The sequence below is a fragment of the Thermobia domestica genome, chromosome 9 (genome assembly GCF_964235325.1).
Source record: "Thermobia domestica chromosome 9, izTheDome1.hap1.1, whole genome shotgun sequence".
In the NCBI taxonomy this organism is placed as follows: Eukaryota; Metazoa; Arthropoda; class Insecta; order Zygentoma; family Lepismatidae; genus Thermobia; species Thermobia domestica.
The window spans coordinates 52,902,760-52,928,233 of NC_137462.1; the positions used below are offsets into that span (position 1 = coordinate 52,902,760).

General features: G+C 35.2%; 1 protein-coding gene across 2 annotated transcripts in view; it reads right to left on the bottom strand.

The window, feature by feature from the left end:
• Positions 1-22,833, bottom strand: part of geminin (geminin DNA replication inhibitor) — a 35,793-nt gene extending 12,960 nt beyond the window's left edge. The window contains exons 1-3 of one of the 2 annotated variants that reach the window (XM_081771056.1): positions 22,586-22,833; positions 14,495-14,649; positions 10,271-10,407 (exon numbers count right to left, since the gene is read on the bottom strand). In XM_081771056.1, the coding sequence (XP_081627182.1) occupies positions 10,271-10,407; positions 14,495-14,649; positions 22,586-22,642 (349 nt within the window). In that variant the 5' untranslated portion in view covers positions 22,643-22,833. The remainder of the gene's footprint in view (positions 1-10,270; positions 10,408-14,494; positions 14,650-22,585) is intronic. The other variant, XM_081771057.1, reaches the window with a different exon arrangement.
• Positions 22,834-25,474: the final 2,641 nt, after the last annotated feature.

Sequence of the window (25,474 nt, forward strand, 5' to 3'; positions counted from 1 at the left end):
ATACTAACCTTCACAAGACAGCTGTGAGAATTTCATGATATTCTATTCATTCGTCTGTGAGTTATTGTGCTAAGAGTGACCCTACTTGTGTTAGTTTCAAAACAATGGATCAAAAACAATTTCGTGTTTTAATTTTACACTGCTTCTTGATGGGAAAAAATACCGTTCAAGCGAAGCAATGGCTTGAAAAGTGTTATGGGGACTCCGCTCCATCAGAAACAACAATAAAACGTTGGTTTGCTGACTTCAAACGTGGTCGTAGAGACACCGATGATGCAGAACGCAGTGGACGTCCAAATGAGGCAGTAACATCAGAAAACATAAAAAAAATCCACAAACTTGTTTTGAATGATCGAAAAGTGAAGGTGCGTGAGTTAGCTGACATCGTAAAGATATCAAAAGAACGTGTTGACTTTATATTGCATGAGCATTTGACTATGAGAAACCTCTGTTCAAAGTGGGTGCCGCGTTTGCTCACTGTTGACCAAAAACAAGAACGTGTTGATGCTTCTGAGCAGTGTTTGGCCATGTTTAAACGTAACAAACCGGAATTTTTGCGTCGATATGTGACAATGGATGAAACATGGATCCATCACTTCACTCCGGAATCAAAACGATCGGCATCTGAGTGGACAGCAACTGGTGAACCTCGTCCAAAGCGCCCGAAAGCACAACAATCGGCTGGCAAGGTTATGGCCTCGGTATTTTGGGATGTGCGTGGTGTAATATTCATCGACTATCTTGAGAAAGGACATACCATTAACAGTGACTATTATATAGCGTTATTGGAGCGTTTGAAGGCCGAAATTGCAAAGAAACGACCGCATATGGCAAAGAAAAAACTTTTGTATCATCAAGACAACGCACCGTGTCACAAGTCAATCAAAACAATGGCAAAACTACATGAACTGAACTTCGAATTGCTAACACATCCACCGTATTCGCCAGATTTGGCTCCCAGCGACTACTGGCTGTTCGCAGACCTGAAAAAAATGCTCGCCGGTAAGAAATTTCGCACGAATGAAGAGGTTATCGCTGCAACTGAGGCCTATTTTGAGGCAAAAGATAAATCGTTCTACAAAAGTGGTATTGAAATGTTAGAGCGGCGCTGGACTGATTGCGTTGCTCTTCAAGGAGATTACGTTGATGAATAAAGCTAATTTTGAACCAAAAAAACCGTGTTTTCTTTGTTAGGCCCGGGACTTTTCAGCCCATGTGTTATACTAACAAATACCCTGTTTATTTTTCATATATTACCGATTTTTTAACCACTGGCTTCTGAGAGTACCTAACGTGGTCATCACTAACCAGAAGATATATTTTAAATCAATGTAGGTTCAGTATAGCCACCAGTGATGAAAATTTTCCGATTCATAAAAACATATTCCACTTATTCCTACATCGTTGTTTAGTCGAGATGTGAGATGGAAAATTTTCTTCTATATTTTTCCGGAAAATTTTTGTTCTTAACAAATATCAGTAATTAAGTAACAATTCGTCAATATTCATAAAATTGATTGAGTTCATGTATAGAAATGTTAAAAAGTAAAAGATCGTTTAAAGAATTGAAAATTTTCATGGCTTAGACAATTTTCAGTACGATGTAGGAACTAGTGGAACAATTTTTTATGAATCGAAAAATTGTCTGTCCTGTACAGTGATGAAAATTTTCTGGAAAATTTTCCGATTCATAAAAATATACTCCACTTATTCTTACATCGTTGTTTAGTCGAGATGTGAGGTGGAAAATTTTCTTCTATATTTTTCCGGAAAATTTTCGTTCTTAATAAATATCAGTAATTAAGTAACTATTCGTCAATATTCATAAAATTGATTGAGTTCATGTATAGAAATGTTAAAAAGTGAAAGATCGTTTAAAGAATCTGAAAATTTTCATGGCTTAGACAATTTTCAGTACTATGTAGGAACAAGTGGAACAATTTTTCATGAATCGAAAAATTCTGTCCTCTACAGTGATGAAAATTTTCCGGGAAATTTTGAAATGTAAAATTTTCCGATTCGCACAAATATACTCCACTTATTCTTACATCGTTGTTTAGCCGTGATGTGAGGTGGAGAATTTTCTTTATATTTTTCCGGAAAATTTCCCGTTCTTAACAAATATCAATGATCAAGTAACAATTCGTCAGTATTCATAAAATTGATTGAATTCATATAGAGAAATGTTAAAAAGTGAAAGATCGTTTAAAGAATCTGAAAATTTTCATGGCTTAGACAATTTTCAGTACTACGTAGGAACAAGTGGAACAATTTTTCATGAATCGAAAAATTGTCTGTCCTGTACAATGAAAATTTTCCGATTCATAAAAACATACTCCACTTATTCCTACAGCGTTGTTTAGCCGTGATGTGAGATGGAAAATTTTCTTCTATATTTTTCCGGAAAATTTTCCGTTCTTAACAAATATCAGTGATCAAGTAACAATTCGTCAGTATTCATAAAATTGATTGAATTCATATATAGAAATGTTAAAAAGTGAAAGATCGTTTAAAGAATCTGAAAATTTTCATGGCTTAGACAATTTTCAGTACTATGTAGGAATAAGTGGAACAATTTTTCATGAATCGAATGAATAAGTAGAGTACGTTTTTATGAATCGGAAAATATTCATGACTTAATAAATTTAAATTTTAATAGAATGGGATATTTGTACTCTACCAACTCGAGGTATGTTCTCTGCACTTTGAATACACACACACATACATACATATATATATATATATATATATATATATATATATATATATATATATATATATATATATATATACAGGGTGTTTCAGATAAAACGTCCAGTGCTTATAAATCTGAAACGGCTGAGAATAAAAAGATGAAACAAAAACTGAGATAGGAAAATGTCATAGGGCACATCACATGGTGTTGTTGTGGAGACCTCCAGGGCCCTCCTTCAAGGGGACCCAGGGGCCAACTTCAAATTTTCAAATGGGAACACGTATTGAATCATACCTCATCCAATAGTACTTAAAAAACGAAACATCTTTTGTAGGAAACAATTTTCGATTTGGGCCATCGTTTTCAAAATGGCCGCAGAAAGTGGGTCCTGTATCAGATAAAACGTCCAGTGCTTATAGGCCTAAATCAGAAACGGTTGAGAATAGAGAGATGAAACAAAAACTGAGATAGAAACTATGATAAAGCATATCAAGTGGTGGTGTTGTGGTGACCCTCAGGAAACTCCGTGAAGGGGACCGAGGTGCCAACTTTAAACTGATACAGGACTTTTTGCGGCCATTTTGAAAACGGTGCCCCAAATCGAAAATTGTTTCCTACAAAAGTTAGTTCGTATTTCAAGGACTATTGAATGAGGTATGATTCAATACACGTTCCCATTTGAAAATTTTAAGTTGGCCCCTGGGCCCCCTAGAAGGAGGGCCCTGTGGGTCACCACGACAACACCATATGATGCACCCTATGGCATTTTCCTATCTCAGTTTTTATTTCATCTTTTTATTCTCAGTCATTTCGGATTTATAAGCACTGGACGTTTTATCTGATATAGGACCCACTTTTTGTGGCCATTTAAAAACGGTGGCCCAAATCGAAAATTGTTTCCTACAAAAGTTGTTTCGTTTTTCAAGTACTATTGAATGAGGCATGATTCAGTACATGTTCCTATTTGAAACTTTGAAGTTGACCCTGGGCCCCCCTGAAGGAGGGCCCTGGGGGTCACCACAACAACACCATGTGATGCGCCCTATGACATTTTCCTATCTCAGTTTTTGTTTCATCTTTTTATTCTCAGCCGTTTCGGATTTATAAGCACTGGACGTTTTAGCTGAAACACCCTGTATATATATATATATATATATATATATATATATATATATATATATATATATATATATATATATATATATATATATACAGAGAGAGAGAGAGAGAGAGAGAGAGAGAGAGAGGGTAGTTGAATTGAATTGGCAAAGGCGCGTATGCTAATCGCTTAGCAACGAAGGAGCTCGCAGAGCAAGAGAGAGAGAGAGAAACACTGTAAAATTTTATTTCCCAACTTGAAATAGAAAATTTTCCGGTTCCCGAAAGCTAATTGGAAAATTATGATTTGTTGCTGACTAACTTTCCTCTACTGAAATTCGATCTTGTAGCTCTATGTGCAGTTAATTATAGTGGAAAATTTTCCACCTAACATAACTATACATAATATCCAAAATTGTCAGGCCTATGAAAAGTTTACCACTTGTTTCTACATCGTGATGAAAATTTTCCGATCTATGAAAATTCCTCTCACTAGTTTCTACAAAGCAATAAAACTTTCCGATTCACAAAAGAGTTGTTTTACTTCTTGCTTCAAAATGATGAAAACTTTCCGACTCATAAAAAGTTCTTTAATTTTTCCATATAAGGCAGAAAATATTTTGATTCATGAAAAATTATTTAACTTGTTCCTACGTAGTACTGAAAATTCTGAGCCATGAAAATTTTCAGATTCTTTAAACGATCTTTGACTTTTTAACATTTCTATACATGATTTCAATTATTCATGATTGCTGAGGAATTGTTACTTGATTACTGATATTTTTTTAGAACGAAAATTTTCCGGAAAAATATAGCGAAAATTTTCCACCTCACATCACTAATAGCCATATCATATTGTCATCCGTGCTGGTGCATTCAATGATTTTCTGCATATAAAAAATTCTTATCCCAAATGAAATAATGTAATATTTTTTATGCTTATAATTGTTTTTTACTTTTGTTGTTGAAATTATAAATGATGTAATCCCATTCTTTATTTAAATTGCATTTATCACTGTTTAGTTTTGGATTTCTTTTTATTTAATAGGACTCAAAAACACGTTTTTTTAAAAAAAGATTCAGTAACTAAAAAATAAAATAAAATAAAAAGCCAGCTAGTTCTGAAGCAGTGGAGGCTCCAAAGTTCTATAAGAGGGAAGTCACATCGGCAGTGGCATAAAACCTGTCATACCTCCTACGTTAAGTGCCATCTAGTGATTTTTTAAATTCTGATATCAGGTACAAAAATTACAGAAAAAAACACCAGCGAATTTGGTATATATCCACCACATGCCTTATATACAGAATTACTGAACTTAATGTCAAATACATTGTTCAGAATAAAGAATTGAAATGTGAAAAACAGCTGATGTTCCTACCACTGGGTTCAGCCTATTTTTTCAGTTTGAATTTGTTAATGAAACGAAATTTTAGTTTAACGTGGCATGGTTATTCCCTTTAGGCTAACGACGACGAATAATTAATGAAAATGAATGATCGCGAAATTAAATTTTCGTGCTCTCTCACCAGGAATCAAACCTCGAACCAGTACGCCATAGGTCCAAGCACTACCCACTAGACCAGCGAGGAAAGCTTTGAATTCCTTATCAATTCTGTAAAAATCATTGGGTCATACACCCAGCAACATTGGTGCTTATCAACTGTACTTAGAAATGAACACATGTGTTAAAAAAAAAAAAAAAAAAAAAGTGATGGTGATTGTGAAAAGTTAACTAGCTTCATTTCTCGTATACTTATATTTATTAACTTATAAAACGGGACACGATAACTTACATGATACATTGAAATTCAAGTAGGTATTGATTTTGATCATTTCTAAAGCAACTGAGCTAAGTCATTCAAATCAAAATAAGTATGAAATTCTGCAAGTCTAGTGGGGACCAATTTACCGAATCTCTGTGAGTGTTCCCCCTCTTTACCTGACTTGACAACTGACCCAAAACCACAGTAACTATGCCTTTGGACTAATAAAAACAAGAAAAATTCGTGTTTATGTAACATATTCTTTTGTAAAATTTGGTTTTATTTTTCGATGTTTTGCTCTTCTCTATTTGTATTTTAAAACTATTTATTTGAACTACAAGTGCAGCACTTACATATTGTCTGTGGTTTCATATGCATTCTTCACAGTAACATTTCAGAGATAATTAATTTAAAATGTAACAAGAATATTCATTCATTCCTTAAATATTAGGAAAGAAGAAAGAAACAAAAACACTCATACATCGTGTTATTAAATTCCAAATCGTCAAATGTATTAAGAAAGTATTTTATTTTTTCCTTCATAATAATTTGTTATATACATTAAAGCTGCACCGACAGTCTCGTGTGAAGGTCTTTCGTCCGTGAAATAATGAGTCTAGTCCTTCTGCGAGAAAGAAAAAACACCTTCCTTCTTTCCATTCAACGTGTGATCAACACAGAGCTTACAGGGTGGCTTCACCCAATTTTCTTCTCTTCCTAGTCGCCGCAAGGACATAAAAAGCAAAAGAATTTTCAATCAAATGTGTGATTATATTTTACCTAAGACCAGGCGTTTAAAGGACTGTTCTGTGGCAACAACGAAAACTAGAAAGAACCAAGCCCGAACACGTGAACAGAGGTGATAATATCAAGCATTGTGACTAACGCTATGTTGTCATATCTCTCATGGACATAAATCAGAGTTGCAGGCTCCATAATAAAATAACTAAAATTTGTGTTGGGTCACTCCTCATTCGTAAACAGGAATAAATCTACATATTTTTTTTTATTTTATTTTATCTTCTAATTAATTGGGAAGTCATATCACTCTGTGACTACATTACATAACCGCCACTGCTATTAAGTATTTCGTAGTGTAATAAAAAATAGTGAAAATATCCATTGCCTTTGACTCAATTTCGCCATCAACCCATGGACCACCCTTTACACTCTACCGGAAAACCTTTAAAATCATGCTTGACATTATAAGGAAAGCGATCCGAACATGGATATAATAAGATACTGGAAAAATCTTGGCATAGCAAAGTGCATTGTTTGCATAAAAGAGTCATTGTAGGAATTGAAACAATCCACATTGGTGGCATGCTGGAAAAATCTCTGGCCCACCTTAACGATTATATACAATTGTGCAATGACTGGAAACATTGTTCAAACTGCAAATTAACATAAAATGAGACTTTTTCGAATATTTGGAATTGAATTACATTCAACAGTTGCTGCATCGCAAGACAAAGATTTAATGGAAATGGAATTGGAAGAAATACTTAACATCGATTTTAGTAACGAAGAACTTGCAACCAGCATGGAAAAGATAACACTGACCTTAAAAAGTGAAGGACTCCATCCATAGACAGAAACCTTCTTTTCAAAATAACAATTGAACAAGATATTCCCGAATATCAGTCTGAATTACACTAACGTTTTACGTCTACATAACGGAAAATTTGCAATTTAGTTTAGGATAATAGGCATAGCAGCTTTTTTTTTTTTTTTCGTTGCTGTAGTACCTAGAAGTTTGCAGAAACTGGTGCAGAATGACCCTCCAAAAATATGCAAACAGGCGAAAGCAAAACTTTAGAAAGCATGTCAGTTGATCTTGTAGATCCGCCAGCAAATTTTTACTGGGCATTTTGGCTCTTGTACATCGAATGTAGCTTACACTAAAAAGAGTAGTCTTGTTTAGGTATAAAATCGTCCCTTCATATGGCGTACAGATAACAAAATGACACCCACGAAAGATTTTTCGCAGTTCCCAAAAACTGTGGATCAATACCACGAGGTAATGAATGCCTTTCGATGGTATTTATGCTACAACATCGAAGACTTCGTTTTAAAGAGGAGGCTATTTCTCTGCTGCCCTACTGTAAAATTTAACCTGGCATGGATCAACGAAATGATAGCAATAATATTTTTATCTACCTACTGGATGTACCGACCATATTTGCATCAGGCTTTCTTCACAAACTCAACCGATTTCCTATATATCAAATCGTCAAGTAATATTTACACCTATAATTTCTAATATAATATTAACAATAGCTATTGGCACACAAGCACTGCAAGTACGTAAACTCGTAATATCTTCCAAAGCAGATATTCGTTTTTGTATATTATTGTCTTTTCTGCAATCGATTTCAGGTGCTGATGAACTAATGAATGTTCTTGAATTGGAGTGAGGACCGAAACGAAATATCTTGAACGAAATTATTGAATTCACAACTAAAATGTCAGTGCCGATGTCATTTTCATCAGTCTTGAATGGTCTTAACAAGAATCTTGTTCAAGCTTTAACCGTCTACAAACCACTTTAACACTGACAATTACAGGCATCGAAGCGTCTAATGTCATTGAAAATAGCTACTTTGTAGACCAAATGAGGCACAAAAGGAGACTTCGTAGACTAAATAAAGCAAAAAAGGAGGCTTTGTAAACCAACCCGCCTCTGATAAAGAATTTCACAAATCAACTTTCAGTCATAAGTTTGAAAATGTTAACATTTTTACAATGATTTACCCCTACCAAGATGCCAGTTAAGACGAGAAATAAAAAATATATTTATCTATTTTCCAATCTTCATAAATGATTAAAAACATTTTTAATTTTCGAACATATATAAAGAAAGCTGAGGGACAACTCAGCTGTAAAGCCTTCAACAGAACAAAGCTTTTATTTCTGGTCCTGGATGGAGATTGGCTTTTTTCAAAGATACAATAACATCATTATGATTTGACATCTCAGGAACATTTTATATATATATATATAAACTTTGCACTTAGATAAATTTCAGTTCTTCTTTGACTGTGCAATAAAAATCGATGCAATTAGAGCATTTCTCTTCTTTTCAACACTTTTCTGAAGAGCTTGAATGTCTTTGTGCTCTTTGCATTCCTCTTCTTTCAATGACATGACACCTTCCAACATCCCTTGAGCGATTTGTGCTTCCTTCAGGTCCCCTTTTTTAAGAGCCTTCAGAAGTCTATCTGTGGCTTCACCAAGCAGAGAATTTGCAGATTCTTTGGTCTCACTATACTTCCTCTTTCTTTCACTAAGCTGGCTTTCAATTTCTTCTATGTTCTCCTTAGCATTTGTTACATTTTCCAGTTTTTGTTCTTCTGCTTTTTTCAATAATATGTGGATATCGTCGTTATTTCGTAACATTGAGGTAATATACACATACACAGTCAGGGACAAAAAAATCGGGCACTCCCCGTATAACTTATACGAGAAGTGGCCGACGTTTTTGACCCTGACTGTTTATATTTGATACTCGTGTATCATTGTATAGTCACGGAGACTCAATAGATGTACTTGATTTGTTTACTCATGAAGACCGGAGATATGAATTTTATTTGCTCGTATACATCAGTTAATTGAAACTTACGGAATGCATCACCATAGAGAGGAAATTCTCGAATCGAAGGCTGCAATGAGACCATGTTCGAATTTACACTGTGACATAGCGAAAGGTATATCTAGTTCTTATATTACCTCAATTTACAACTAATTAAATTAGGATTCCCACTTATTTTGCAAGTACAAATTTCCTTAGTTTTCCAGATCATGATTTATAAATTTCCGATTCGACATATAATGTAAAAAGATAGGAATATATAGATATCTTTTTATATATTCCTCTTGCTACGAATTGACTCTCCGTGAACATTTATATAGTCGTTAAGCCGTAACATTATTTTTAGGTCGGAATGTAAACCATAAAAGTCTGCTGTAGCGAAATAAAGGTTTAGCAACTGGATTTGCGAAGTACAAATCTATTCTTAATTTTTTTTTACTTTTCCAGGTTTTTAAATGTTTCTATGACTATGATCGAATTCTATGACTTTTGAGTTAGATGAATTTCCTCACTTTGCCGGTTTACCAGGTCGATGGGAACCCTGTTAAATAACGAGAGGTGATAACCTGTTGCAAATTCCCTTGTGGTTAACAAAAAAAGCAAGACAAACACAAAGGGTCTCCATGGTAACCTTCCTCTAGGGAGACAAAAATCTTTCCAACCTCCCACACAAATGCACACACTGACTATATTTATTAACATTGTATTTACGTCATTTTCTGTTTATCATCATTATTATTTTCTTTTATTTAATTACTGACATTTCCTAGTACATTGGCCACAATCGAAACAATATGACTAAGTAAGGATAAAAAAAGGAGACTTAGTAGACTAATATTTCAAAAATAGAGACTGATAGAGACTTTGGCCAAAAAAAAAATATACTTTTAGATGAAAAAGAGACTCGCTCCGATGCCTGCAATTTACTATGTTACCTTTGTTAAGAAGCTTTAATTAAAAGGCCAAAGGCTCTGTGGGAACAATCATCAGATTAAAAGAAAACTTATTGGAGAAAGTGTCAGTTGCAGTATATGCATGTAGTTTCTTGTGCATGGATGTACTGATGCAGCATTCTATAAATCTGAATATTTTCTGCTTTACATTTTCAGAAAAAAACTAACCTGATATTAAATCTTCAGCTGTCACTTTTTTACTTCTAGGTTTTTCAACTTTAATACTCGACTTCTTTTTCACAACTGAGCTTTTCTTGTTGTTCTCATTGTTAAGCTCCTTAAGAACGTCTTTGGGTTTGCCATCTCTGGAAAAAGAAAAAAAGAGAAAAACTTTAATTACCCTTTCAATGACTGTATAATTTTAATGTACTTAACTGTTCTGTAGCGGTGTTCCCAGACACCTTTGTTAGATCTGAACAACTCACCTTGCTTCTTAGAATTTCACCTTGCATATTCTATGTCCATGGTAAACAATTAGGGTTGCCACCTGTACCGAATTAGACGGGACATCTCAAGTTTTAACAAAATTTTCAGCGTCCCGAATTACAAAAGACCTACAAAAGACGCATTATATAGCGCGACAGCAAATTATTTAAAACACATACAAAATATGTGGGTACCTTTTGTAAATTTCAACCACCATGTGTACGTATGACTGAGATATCCATATGATTCTATCGCTAGAATCTACCGTTCAACCAACCGCTAACTAGCTGATGCTAAAAGTTTTCTTTTTCATGCATTTTTGGTTTCACTTTTCATTTATATTTCTTTCTTTTATTCTTGATAAATTCTTCCGTGTAGAAATTTGAGTATGGGGAACAGATGATCTATACATGTCCGATAAGTGTGTTACAAACCACTTGATAATGTAATAATGTATATTCTTTGCACTTGAACATCTCAAAGTTCTTCTCCTGTGATAAAGAATTTACAAAGAAGTTTTATTTATTTACTTATATTATTTATTTGTTTACTTTTCATTATTATTATTTTGAAACATGCAATTTTGTGTTAACTAGTAGAAAAAGTGCTAAGTTCTAAAAGGCACTTTTGCACTAAGATACCATTATACTCGTAAATCAATGTTAACCATTATTTATATTTTAAACTTACTTCATTGCAAACTCCTTGCCTTAAACGGGATTTTCAAAACATTAATTACTACAAACACTTTGGATTGATTATTTGGTGCCTAAAACCATTTTCAGCAGCAAGACTATGACAGGGAACGTAATGAAAATGGAACCCGTACTACTTGAGTTCATTTCTCCCACTAGAGTCGAATCTGGAATAAGTGTGTTAGCTGCTTAGTTGGGAAGAGGAAATACTACATATAATGATTATTCAGATGGTTCAGTTTCCTCTTACCATTCAACAAGCTATTTCATAATATAACAAATTCTCAATTACCTGCGCGAAGAACCGAAAAAGAGCATGTGATGCAGTGATACCGAACTGTCGAACATTACAATTTTACGATTATTTTTCTTGGAATATAAATGTTTGGATCCTAGTCTTCTCCTTTTGGAGCCCCAACTCCTAAACATTTTGAGATTACAACAATTACTTAACAAATAAACACATACATCTGAATACTCTAAATTTATTACCACAACATGTTCTATAAGAGGCATTCCATGTCAAATCAATCAATTTTTAAACGAGTTCTACCTTACCTTGCCAGATTTTCATGAAATTTAATACAGTTCCCGGTACCACTGGAAAATGACAAACTCTGATACTTCAGGTTGATATGTGAACCAATTTCGAAATTACAGGCCTCCCAAATTCTCAAAATTTACCCTGCGTGAATGATACTTGTTTGCCTGATATATTTTAGTCTTTTCTTCAAATTTAAGCTTTTCTATTACACTCACTAAGTAAAACTCATGGGACAGAAGGTAATTGATTCGGAGGCGTGCAGCACGTGCGTTCCACGCTCCTTGCAGGGCTCCGCGACAGCTACAATTGTATGTAAGACGTTGTGCGAAGTGGCTGTTTGAGTGATTCATGTCAAATGTAACGTCGTTCTGAGTTGACATTCGAACGGGTCATAGTGGTGGGTGCCTGATGCATGAGACATTCAACTTTGGAGGTGGTGAAGGAATTCGCTTCCACGTGCAACTGTGACCAGGGTGTACCGAGAATAGGTGGATGAAGGCGTCATAGGTCACAACAAATATCATACCGGGCGTTCCGCCACCCTCAATAAACGAGAACAACAGTACAACAAATTACGATTCAATATAACATTGGCTGCGGTAGAAACATGTCAGTGGACAATCTATCGGAACATGTGTGTTCTCGGGTATGGAGATGTCGCTCTACACGAGCGCTATTGCTATAGCCGCATCATCGGACATTCCGGCGTGCATTTGCCACCAATCATATGGAGTGGATGAACATCGGAACAGTGGCGTATCGTCATATGATCGGATAAGTAACTGTATCAACTGTACTATGCCGACGTGAAGACTGCATGTAGGCAGACTGCTGAAGCGATGAATCCCGTATACCAAGAGGGCGTAGTCAAGGGCAGTGAGGTGTCAGTTATGGTGTGGGGCCGGTTTTCTTGGTATGGAATGGGTTCCGTGATTGTTTTGGAAGACTGGTCAGCGGTATCGTCAGCTGCTCGGAGACCATCTCTACCCGTTTGTGGTCTTTCTACACCCTAACGGCATTGTGATTTTTCAACAGGACATACGCTGCCACATCGCTCCAAGGTTGTCCGCGAATGGTTTGAAGAGCATGCACGACGTCCAACGACTGAGCGGGCCACTTCGAAGCGATAATATTAACCCCATCGAGCATCTGGGATGCCACTGATCTCAAGCTCAGTGTATTGAATCCTCGACACACGAACAGAACAATTAGCTGTCGCTCTGCAGACTGTGTGGTGTCACCTACCTTCGGAAGTGTATCAGGGACTTGTAGACTCAGTTCCATGCCGTATTGCTGCATTCTGCAGGGCCACAGAAGGCTTGACCAGATATTAGATGGATATCCCATGAGTTTTGCTAAGTCAGTGTATAACAGATAAAAGAATATAAAGGAAAAATTAAAGCTTTTGAAGAATCACAGGAAATTGGTCATTCGATATGGAGAAATCATGTAGCAATACTTTCTTTGGAACTGACAAGTGAATTTAATTTTGTGATCTGTTGAAGTGGTAGTAATTTCAACGACAATCTTTTAATCAGATCAGCGGAGTCAGTAATAACTGTACTAACAATCAGTAACAATATCACGTTCCGCAAAAGTATTATTTATAATTTAGGTATAAATTAAAACTTCAATTAGTTACGTACACTTGAAGAGCTTCAGTCTCATAGGGTAAACAAGTTTCGTATCGCATTCATATAGGTCTTTAAAATTTGGAGAAAAAGAAGTTATTTTTATGCTCTTACCAGAGTTTCTACTCAAATATAACATTAATGAAACCAGTTCTGTGAAAAGATAATTGTCATGCTCACAACACTCAAAATGCAATTAAGTTCTTCAGTTTTGCAAACAGAATAAATTTGCAGAATTAACAAATTCAAATTGAGACATGTGCTAGAACTGAAGAGCCAGTAATATACGAGTGCTTTTATACCATAAAAAAGCATACATAAAACGGCAGAAACATCTACCGTTCGGTTTAGTTGATTTAGAGTTTCGCGTACCTTTTAGTACCGTGACAATGAAACGTGAACCTCAACGTGGAATACGCACATGGAGTTCTCATCGGCAATCAAACGCTGGTATCCCGGTACACACGTTGACCGTACAGTCACAAGAGCTCTCTCTATCCGGGATAGGCCAAAGTGGCCCACAAACGGTAGTAAGAAAGATGAGGTTTCACATGTCCTTGGCTTCCATATGATACAATCTGCATCATGCTTCCAAAGACCGAAGTTTCTCCAGACACCCATTTTGTGTGAACGGTGAACCTTTGAGTCCCTTTAAAACTAAGAAAGATCATGGAATAAATCCCACCCTCGAAGGGAATAGAATCTAAGGTTTCCTGTTGGCAGACAGACACTTTGCTGACTACGCTACAGTGAGAAAGAAATTTAACCTTCGTTCTATTCCTTGTTTCTTTCTTCGTATAATATTGTGTTCTTGCTTTTTCGAACCTCGGCATAAGTGACAAGGTTGTAGTATTTAGCCCCATATCGAATTCACGAGCATTATGCATTGTAAAGCTTTTCTGTTAAATATTGAATCTACTCTGGGTACGTCAAAATTGTAATTGAATAAATAAATAATAAAAAGCTTATCTTCCCCAAAAAGAAGATAAATATAATAACATACTAGTGCAAAGGATTATAAAATTTAACTACATATCCTATCACTGTTACATATAATTATTTCCAACTTACAATAATAATAATAATAATATCTTACTTAGGGAGTACTTTCTCATTCTCTTTTGCCATAGCTTCAATGGTTCTTCCTCTGCCAACCAGGTTTTCTTTGTCAAATGCTGACGGCTGAAGGACACTCAACGTTTTTCTTAACGGCAACTGTTTCTCCTGAAATAAAAAAAGGTCCAAGTTAGCCTAAATATATAATTCATCACATTCATGTACATTCTTCCAGCCTATAACTGCGCGTGTGAATTCCTCTAATTCCCTTAAAATAGGCAGCTTGGTAACAATGTATAAAAAAAAAAAAAGTCGGGAGTACTGAAGCATTCTAAACACACAGGGAAGTAAAATATAGTGATATAATAGGAATTGTACAATGTCGCTTACCTTCAAAGTAAACACTCTCGTCAATAATTTCATTGTCGGTTTCAGCAAAATCTTTGAAATTTGATAAATTCCCATTCTCGAGAAATTTTAATATTTCTTCTTCGCAAAGTTCACACTTTTTTAAGTCATGGTATGCTCTAAAGCCACTATTCTCTCCTACAATAATCACAACACAGAACCACGACTTCTACAAAATAAGACTGCAACACTTCTATTGTACATTATTTGTTAGTGACAAACGCTGTTACCGGTCAGTCCTAGTGTCCTCTACAGAGAACGATTCTTCAAGTTCTACATTGTCAACAATGTGTTTCCAACAGAAAAGTTTTTATCTTTAACAATTGTTGGCAACAATCAACAAAATATGATATGGTACTTCCCATTGACCACAAAATATGTTCCGTCGCGAGTAGCGTTTTCCGAAAGTCACATGTTTTTAATCATTGGCGATCTGTTATATTTAGAATAGAACAATTTGAACAGGCCTTTGTTTCTTCCTACGCAAGATAATCTGTATTTATTACAGTAGAATGAAAGCAGATTAACATTCAAAGTATAACCCCTAATGTTGGAATGTCTGCAGCCACTTTCAAAGTATTGCAACAAGTTTAAATTCCAAACAAATAATTGCTTATTTAAAAGATATTGCACATAGTTATACATTGCAAATATATGTGATACGCCAAGCAATGTATTCTTTTTCTTTTCTTTTTTTTTTTTTTTTTTTTTTTTTTTGACAATATTGATTATGTATGACAAAGTAACCAATATTGTGAGTTAGTTACTGATGTATTTAGTAACTTACAATGCATGATAAGTATTTATATTTAATAAAATTTCTCTTTTTATAGAAAATATTCTATGTTCACCAGATTCTCCGTGCGTCAACTTTTCCTACACCGGCATGTAATTTAATAAAAATAAAATAATAGAAATTTTTTTAAAAAAAAATAGACAGCAATACTATATGAATAGCAGGAAGTTCAGGGCAAAATTATGTATAAACCTGAACTTCATTCTGCTTGAGAAACAGAACTAACATTCTAAGAGAAGAAAAATAAATAACCAAAGAAAAAAGTAAATGCAGAGATAAATGTCAGAGATACAAGAAACTCCCGGTAACTCAAGAGCCTAATAGCAAGGGAAGTGGAGAAATAATAAGCAAAAATGGAAAAATGAAATGAAATGAAATCTTTGAGTTTTACGTTCCATGGTTATGCCGGTTAGGCTAAAGGAGACGATGATGATGAGTAATGAATGAAATGGTGGAATGAAGAAAGTGGGAGGAAACGGGAGAACCCCGAGAAAACCCACGCACACGATGTTTGTCCACCACAAAGTTTACTTGGCGGGGGCTGGGATCGAACACGGGACCCCAAGCACCAGAGATGAACGCTCTACCACTGAGCCACCGCGACCCCCAAGAAAAAATGGAAGCAGCAAGTGCTTATATTTTATTACAAAATGTAGGCCTATTATATCTTTAAATAAATGTTAAAGAAATTTCTTTACGCAAGAGCCAAACATGCTGATCATGTTTCAACACAGCAACCCAACCGCATTAGACAGTTCGCTTTTAATACGATGCTACTGTACCTGAAGAAACAACACACGAAGAGTGGATCAGTATGTGTAGATTTGAATTCATATAATGAATGCGAATAGCTCCCGACCATAAGCCTTCGCTCCATCAACTCAAGTACTACTATCCGGTCCTGACTGCATCATATCCAGCCCCCCATAATCAAGGAGAAATGAAGCCAATGCAATTTTTGTAATTAACTACTATCATCGGACGCTGTGCCTACTTTCACTACTGTATTTGGACTATCTAAATCCTAGCAAAATAAAGTAATCTTCCACGTCACTTATCACGTGTTGAGGAAACGTTTTAGCCTAAAGATTGATACTATTTACTGCAGATTTATTTTGGAATAAAACGTGGAAGCTTCCAATTCAACATAAGTAAAACTAATTTACACTGATTATAACGTCATGGCAAGGTCCTAGGACACAGGTCGCCTTCCAGGTCCACCACCCTGAGGCCAAGTTAGGTGAATTACGACAAAGTAAACTATTTCAAACTATTAACTAAGCAAAATACCACTTGCATAAAAGAATTTCTTCCAATAATGTACATTATACAATAACAGAGGGGGGCAGAGGCCCCCCCACACACACACCCTAAACGTATATTACTTTAGAACAGGGATGCAAATAACCATTCATCCCCGCGCGAGTGGTTCATTGGTGCGGGCGAGTTTTTAACACCACTATTTTTATTTCAAAGGTAAGTAAATGATTTCTATTGTGGGATGTGGGCTAATAGCTTTTTCTTGGGTTAGTAAAATTTTGTTGGTTATTTGCATCAATGCTTTAGAATACATATTATTAGAAGAAATAATTCAACTTAAGTAGAATTTTGGTTAATTAATAATTTCAAATAATTTATTTTGTCGTGATTCATCCAACTTGCCCTAAAAAACAAAACTAACTAGGAATATCAATAACATTAGACAATGCAAAACAATATACCGATTGCGAACAAATGAATTTCAAAGAACACCACACTGTATGCCACAACAAATCATTCCGTAAACTCACAAAACTCAAACATACACACAAATACAATAGAATCAAGAAATAGAACACAACAAGAAATTAGGTTGGTAAGTACACAAACGTAGTGTGTACTGTTCAAAGATTGAAATTCAGTGTTCTTAGTGTCGGTAAAAATATATTTCAACAATAAAAAAAGTCCAAAAACTGGAAGAACAAAAAACAGAAAAGAATAAGGACCGAAAACGATCAAAACAAGGTACGTAAAATATATTTCATTAGTTTTATAAAAGGAACCTCTGTTCTAGAACCTTCCCTACAGGGTTGGCAAAAACCATGGTTTTTATTTAAAAAACCAAAAAAACCGGTTTTTTTGGTTTAAACCAGGTTTTTTTGGTTTAAACCAGGTTTTTATGGTTTAAATGATTTGCTCTATATATTCATATCATATATGGACAGAAATACGTTTGTTTCGTCTTGATGTTATTATGCAACAACCGGGTTATGCTGGAAGGGGTCACATAAGCTTAAAGCGGAATAAAAACCGCTTCTCGAGTTACATCCGAGAGAAATTGTCCTCCATTTGAACTCAGAACCAGGACTAATTGGCCACAAATGCGATACGTCTGCCGACTCACTCACGAAGGAATCCTGATAAAAAAATACGTTGTACTGATCTTTACATGCTTCTTAATATAACTGTCAAGAGTCATTTCAGAAGGACAAAAAGATAAACAGTTGCACAAGTGAAACCATTACACAGAATTACATATGAACAATTTCAAAGTACTACGGAGTACAGAAGAACTAATTTAGTTCAAGTTAGTTAACAACGACTTTTATTGGTCCAAATTAAAGAAATACACCGACTTAATCTGCATATCAATAAGAAAAGTGAATAAAGATACGAATTATTTGAGTCCACTTTGGCTCAGACTCATTTATACATAAATAGATACCAAAGATACTTATTTCACTAAATGCCTCTCGTGGGGTCTGTATGACCCCCCCCCATACCCACACAAAAAGTACGGCATTTTCGATGTATTTTATCAATAGTAAACATTGAAACGAAACAATATTTAAAATTTTTCTTCGCAATTACATAACAATAACAACTACAAAAAAAATCACAAAATAAACATTTATAAACTTGTAATAAAAAGTTGCTTTTGTAGTATAATCTTTTTGAATAATGAATGGGGAATTTAGGTCTGAATACGAATAATATACGGGAGTGAAACGTGATAACCCACAAATGTGTGTTCATCAAGATTTTACAAACACTTACACTTTTACGAACATTTTTTTTTGTTTTTTTGGTTTAAACCAGTTGGTTTTTTTGAAAAAATCAGCTGGTTTAAACCTTGGTTTAAACCACCTTGGTTTAAACCAGCCAACCCTGCTTCCCTAGCGTCATAATCCGTAATAATAAAGCTGTTAAAGCTGTGTAACATGTAAGGCATCTAGTAACATGAGAAACATGTGTTTCCACTATTTTCGATTACGCGCATACTCAACGTCGCTGACGCGCCAGTTGCCAACGGTGCTACTGCAAAACAGTACTACATATTATCATCGCTCTGGCCTGACTCAGTTAGATATACTTCTTGCTTTCAGAGGCCACTTAGCACAGATAGCAAGTTGGTCTTTTTTATGATATCTAGTTGGTCCACCTAAAATTAAGCTCTACTATACTCAATTTGCAATCAGCAATGCAACCCATAAGGAATAATTGGTAAGATACCAAGAGTGCATTTCCCAATGAATAAAACTACATACGCTATGAATTCATGTAATTATGGTCCTAAAAATTGGAAATGCACTTTTATTCAAGTCAGGGTTGGCAAAAGCCATGTTTTTTATTGAAAAAAAAGTTTTTTCTTTTTGTTTACACCCGTTTATTTTTTGTTTAAATAATTTGCTCTATGTATTTATATCACATATAAACAGAAATAAGTTTGTTTCGCCTTGGTGTTATTATGCAACAACCAGGTTATGCTGGCATAAGCTTAAAGCGGAATCCACACCGCTTCTCGACTTACATCCGAGAGAATTGTCCTCCATCTGAACTCGAAACCAGGATTAACTGGCGATACGTCTGCCGACTCACTCACGAAGGACTCCTGATAAAAATACGTTGTACTGCTCTTTACATACTTGTTAATATAATCGTCAAGAGTCAGAAGGACAAAACGATAAACAGTTGCACAAGTGAAACCATTATACAGAATTACATATGGACAATTTCAAAATACTGAAGAGTACAGAACAACTAATTTAGTGAAAGTTAGTTTACTACGACTTTTATTAGTCCAAGTTAAAGAAATACAACGACTTGATTTGCATATCAGTAAGAAAAGTGAATAAAGATACGAATTATTTGAGTCCACTTCGGTTCTGACCCATTTATACAAAAATAGACGCCAAAGATACTTCTGATTAAATGCCTGTCGTGGTGCCCCCCCCCCCCAAAAAAAAAAGTACGGCACTTCGATGTATTTTACCGACAGTAAACATTATCAAAACGAAACAATATTTAATTTTTTTCTTTGATTGCAATTGCATAACAATAATAAATATAAAAAACACAAAAGAAACATTCATAAAATTAAAAAAAGAACAAAACTTGCTTTTGTAACATAATCTCTTTGACTACTGAATGGGGAATTCAGGTCTGAATATAATACGAATAATATACGGGAGTGAAACGTGATAAACCACAAATGTGTTCATCAAGATTTTACAAACCCTTACACTTTTACGAACATTTTTCGTTTTTGGTTTAAACCAGTTCGTTTTTATGAAAAAACCAGTCGGTTTAAACCAACCAACCCTCACTGCGACTTTTATTAGTTCAAGTTAAAGAAATACAACGACTTACTTGGCATATCAGTAAGAAAAGTAAATAAAGATATGAATTACCTGAATCCACTTTTGCTCTGATCCATTTGTATATAAACAGATACCAATGATACTTCTGATTTCAATAAAGGCATTTATTCCAAAATTGGGCGTCCGATACTTTTCGAGCAAAATCTTCATAATAACTATTAAAATTCAAAATTTTTCAATTCCTACGTTCTTGACTGACTTTAGGGTTCCTTTCCTTACATCGTGAGGTAGGGGAAAGGTTAGGTTAGGTTTGCATATACAACAGAGGTGCCCTTGGACGTCTCCGAACAAAGTTTACTATTTAATTCACACAATATTGCCGAGCGAGCCTTAGCGAGTTGCAGGGCACGTTGTTTTCAGTCTTCATTAAACTCTAATATAGTTTTTTTTTTTTTTTTTTTTGGCCCATGTTTAGCAGAAGGGGTCCAGCTCTTTTCTCTAAAAAATTTTATAATTTTGGTAAGTTGGCATATATTCCGAAGTTGGGCGTCCGCTTTCGTCAAGTTTTTTCACTGTTATCTCCTTTAAACACTTTCTGCAATTTGTTATTAGGTTCATTAATCCGTGCTCTTCATAAATTTTAAAAGATTTTGCTCGTTATCAATGTATTCCTTCACAAATGTTAAAACTGCTAGTTCATTGCCCTTGTACATTCGCCATGTTGGTATCATAAATGCTCGTTTCTTTCCCACAATGCAACTGTTCGGTCACCTTGCGCCAAGTAGTTCCCTCCGCTTGCCATATAGTCCCATGTTTATAACCGCTTATATATAACAAATAAACAGATTTTTCGAGACACTTATATATTATCAAGCACACAAACGATCAAATTATCCATATATTTCCTGTAAATTTTAAAAATTTCGCTGGAAACGGACGCCCAACTTTGGAATTTAACCCATTACTGTTCACATTCGGTGAGTTTAGTTTATGTTATATTAGTATGGGGGTCCCGCATAATTTCCCACAAAATTATAGAATTTCGCTTATCTCTACTAATATTAGGTTAGTTCAGGTTAGCTTTCGATAGTTTATGTTAGGTTAGATTAGATTTGGTTACGTTATGTTACGTGTAAGTACTTGCATCATTCATTCCTCCTGTAAATCTTGTGTTTTTTACGTCATTCTGGACCCCTTGTACTTTTATTTTACACTTACCTTAGTACTTCTATCCGTACTGAAAACAATAACTTTCTCCACGTTTCTTCGCTGTCACCTCCTTTCCACACTTCCCACAATTTGTTCTTGGGTTCATTAATTCATGCTCTTCACATAATTTTAAAAGATTTTGCTCGTTATGAACGTATTTCTTCACGAAATTTAACACAGTCAGTTCACATCCTGTGCATCGTTTCGTTATATTTGCCGCCATGTTGATAATATAAATGCTCGTTAGTTTCCCCACAATGCTACTATTCTTTTCGACATCCTTACATATTATCAAGCACATAAACAATCAAATTATCCATATCTTCCATGTGAATTTTAAAAATTTTGCTGGAAATGGACGCCCAACTTTGGAACTTAACCCTCAATAAATGCCTCTCGTGGGGTTTGTATGACCCCACCCCCTCCCAAATTAGTACGGCATATTGATTTCATCAATAGTAAATATTATTAAAACAAAACAATATTTAGAATTTTCCTTTGATTGCAATTGCATAACAATAATAACAAACTATTAAAAAAATCACAAAAGAAACATTCATAAACTTACATAAAAAAGTTGGTTTTGTAGTGTAATCTCTTTGAGTAACAAATGGGGAATTTAGGTCTGTATGTAACACGAATAATATACGGGAGTGAAACGTGATAACCCACAAATGTGTGCTGCTTATAACTAATGCCGGATATAGTATACATGAAGCTGCATCAGTTCCCGAAGGAGCAGGACGCTCATACTTTTAGGGATTATTCATTATGTACGAACATACAAAGGGAGTAACAAAGCGACTTTTATTTACTTATCGACTGATACGAAAATAAAAAAGAACGTACCAGTACTTCATATCTGCATGTGTAGTGCCTTTGTACTTTATTTATGACTATGTGTGTGTGTGTGTGTGTGTGTGTGTGTGGAGGGAAGGATTTAACACAAATCGCATGTCTTGTGCACATGGATACTTCTTACTGTTGCACTACGTAGAAAATTTATGGTATTTCATGTAGAAGTGGTAATAGAACACAGAAGAAACGCAGATCAGGGTGTCCTCATGTATACTATTACCCTAACGCCTCTTTGCTTTAAATACATAATACAACTTGAACAGTACGACTTGTTCTTTACCTGACTCTCTGAATTCTTTACTCTAGATGTCGACTCCTTTGTCACCTCTGGCTTCATTTTGAATTTTAGCTATAACGTTTTACAAATATTATAATACTAGTAATTATGAAAGAGAGTACGATTTTTCTATTACGCTAAAACACTTTTTGATGAGAAATTAGAACTACCTTCTTTAAAATTTCAATTTCACAAATTCTACAAACATTCTACGTAACGCGCCACTGTTTGTATTATCCTCAAATAAGTAGTACCAACTATTCCTATGTGCCAATCAGTGTTGCCACAGTCAGCTCTGGAGTGAGCTGAAAAATAGTACCAAATTCAAACAAAAAGTGTTGAATTCATTATTTTATATCAATGGAATACATGGCTCTATAACACAAACTAGAAGAGGAAAAGTTCTAGAACACTACCCCCTCCCCTCTCTCCCAAGAGTCCAAATCAAGAAAGTGCTCTCTCTAAAAATTACTTTTTAAAAACATCCAAATAGGAGGACCCCGAACAACCGTGAAAGTAGATAACACATTTCTCGCACGTAGATAGTATAACAGAGGCCGCAAATTAAAAGGGAAAACAGTTATCATCTTCGGTATGTACTGTAAGAAAACCAAAGTCGCCTTTATTTCAAAGTGACCAATAAACCAAGAAGGTATTATGGCTATATATGAAAACATATGTATAATACAACGAGGAACAAATCAATCATCTCCGAGTTCGTGTGTAAACAGTTAGTTATAATAAAATATTAACATGTAGACTTCGAAATCGGCCGACGCGAAATTCGGCCTCAAACAGTGACTTGGCTCGGAACACGACTCGAGAAAATTACCTTTAACTCGACTCAAATTCGCTTCGAGTTTCGAATCGAGTCGAGTTTTAGCTCGACTAGTGGCCATCTCTAGCGAAATATGAAAGGTGCAAATAAGTGTACGTTAGAAGTTCCTAAAGGATATGAAGAACTACAACGAAACTTTGTTAAAAAAAAAAAAAAAAAAAGAACACGTGTTTTTAGTTTGTGCGGAAAGTAGTTTTGGGGATAACCCTAACAGCACAATTACATAGCAGGCATATACCTATCATGCTCCCTCAGGTACATAGGATACATGTATAGTCAAAAACAGCCTAGAAACAAGTTGAAAATAAAAACGCTTTCTTCGACTTTCCGAATGAGTCTTAGGTTGCGACATGTGCAAAAATGTTATTTTCTATAAGAAATTTCAGTCACAATTATGCAACTAATTCAAAACTAAAGCAGTTCGGTGCAAGCAACTCTGAGGCGGATCCAGGAGGTCGATCAGAGCGATCGCCCCTCCAGAAGAGGAAACTTTCTTATTTTATATATAAATAAAATCCATTCCATAGTTTGGAGCTCTTAAAAGTAGCTGTAAGTAGCAGTAAAACAACCCACCGCCCCCCAGAAGTCCGTCCTGGATCCGCCCCTGAAGCAACTGAGACAAAAGATGCTTTGCCTCAACCTCAGGAAGAAGAAAATGATGATGATTTGTTAGAGGTATTCTGATTTAATATCATGTAATTATAAAGAGTGAATCCATTTAGCTTTGTCTCAGCGCAGAAGCTCTCTAACAATTTCTGGACATATTTAGCTATTGATTTTAATCACTTTTTCGTTAAATGTTGGCAACACTATTTACTAGCAGTTGACGTTGGCATTGGTACAAGTGTTGCCAAACTTGGTACAATTGTACAAAGTTCAGCCCTTTTTGTCATACATCAGCCCGTTGGTACCACGCTGGCATTTTCAGCCCCTTTAGTGAAAGAGTTGATACAATTCTACACAATTCAGCACCATTTAACAAACACCTGTACATTTTCAAAAGTGTATGTGTGCCGCATAATAATGATACCATTTTGACAAAATTATTAATAATGTGTTGTGATGTCTTTCAGAGAAGGTTCTAGGACCCTCGACCGGTTTTACATTTCATATAAATGTCAGTTTACTTACCTTATATTCTTCTTACATTCTATTATTCTCCTTCGGTCGTGAAATAAGTGAAGATAAGTTGCAATAATCTACATGTTAATATTTTATTATAACTAACTGTTTACACACGAACTCGGAGATGATTGATTTGTTCCTCGTTGTATTATACATATGTTTTCATATATAGCCATAATACCTTCTTGGTTTATTGGTCACTTTGAAATAAAGGCGACTTTGGTTTTCTTACAGTACATACCGAAGATGATAACTGTTTTCCCTTTTAATTTGCGGCCTCTGTTATACTATCTACGTGCGAGAAATGTGTTATCTACTTTCACGGTTGTTCGGGGTCCTCCTATTTGGATGTTTTTAAAAAGTAATTTTTAGAGAGAGCACTTTCTTGATTTGGACTCTTGGGAGAGAGGGGAGGGGGTAGTGTTCTAGAACTTTTCCTCTTCTAGTTTGTGTTATAGAGCCATGTATTCCATTGCATAAGATTATAAGGTGTCTTTTTATATTTTTTTTTTTTAGTTCAGTAATGTTCTAGCGCTCCGCCCCAAATATGCAAAAGGTACACTCCCACTTGAGACAGGCCGTTCTAGCCTGTAGCATCTAGAGACATTTAGGTTCTAACAGTGAGTTTTTGACCAATTTACAAATTGTTCATTCCGAATATAGTAAATCGTACAGCATATTTTTTCTTGCGAAATGTTTCATTTTTTGTATAGCTAAAAAAAGTTTATGGCTTTTTTTCTGCGTCAGTTCTACGTTGGGCCATCATACTAAAGAAACATATTACAGTGAAACCTGTCAACTTGGCCACCTCTCTAAGTTGGCCACCTGCTTATCTTGGCCTCGTTCGTCTTGAACCTGCATTTTCCCATAAGACATTCGTTACTTACTACTCTATAAGTTGGCCACCTGTCTATCTTGGAAGTTGGCCA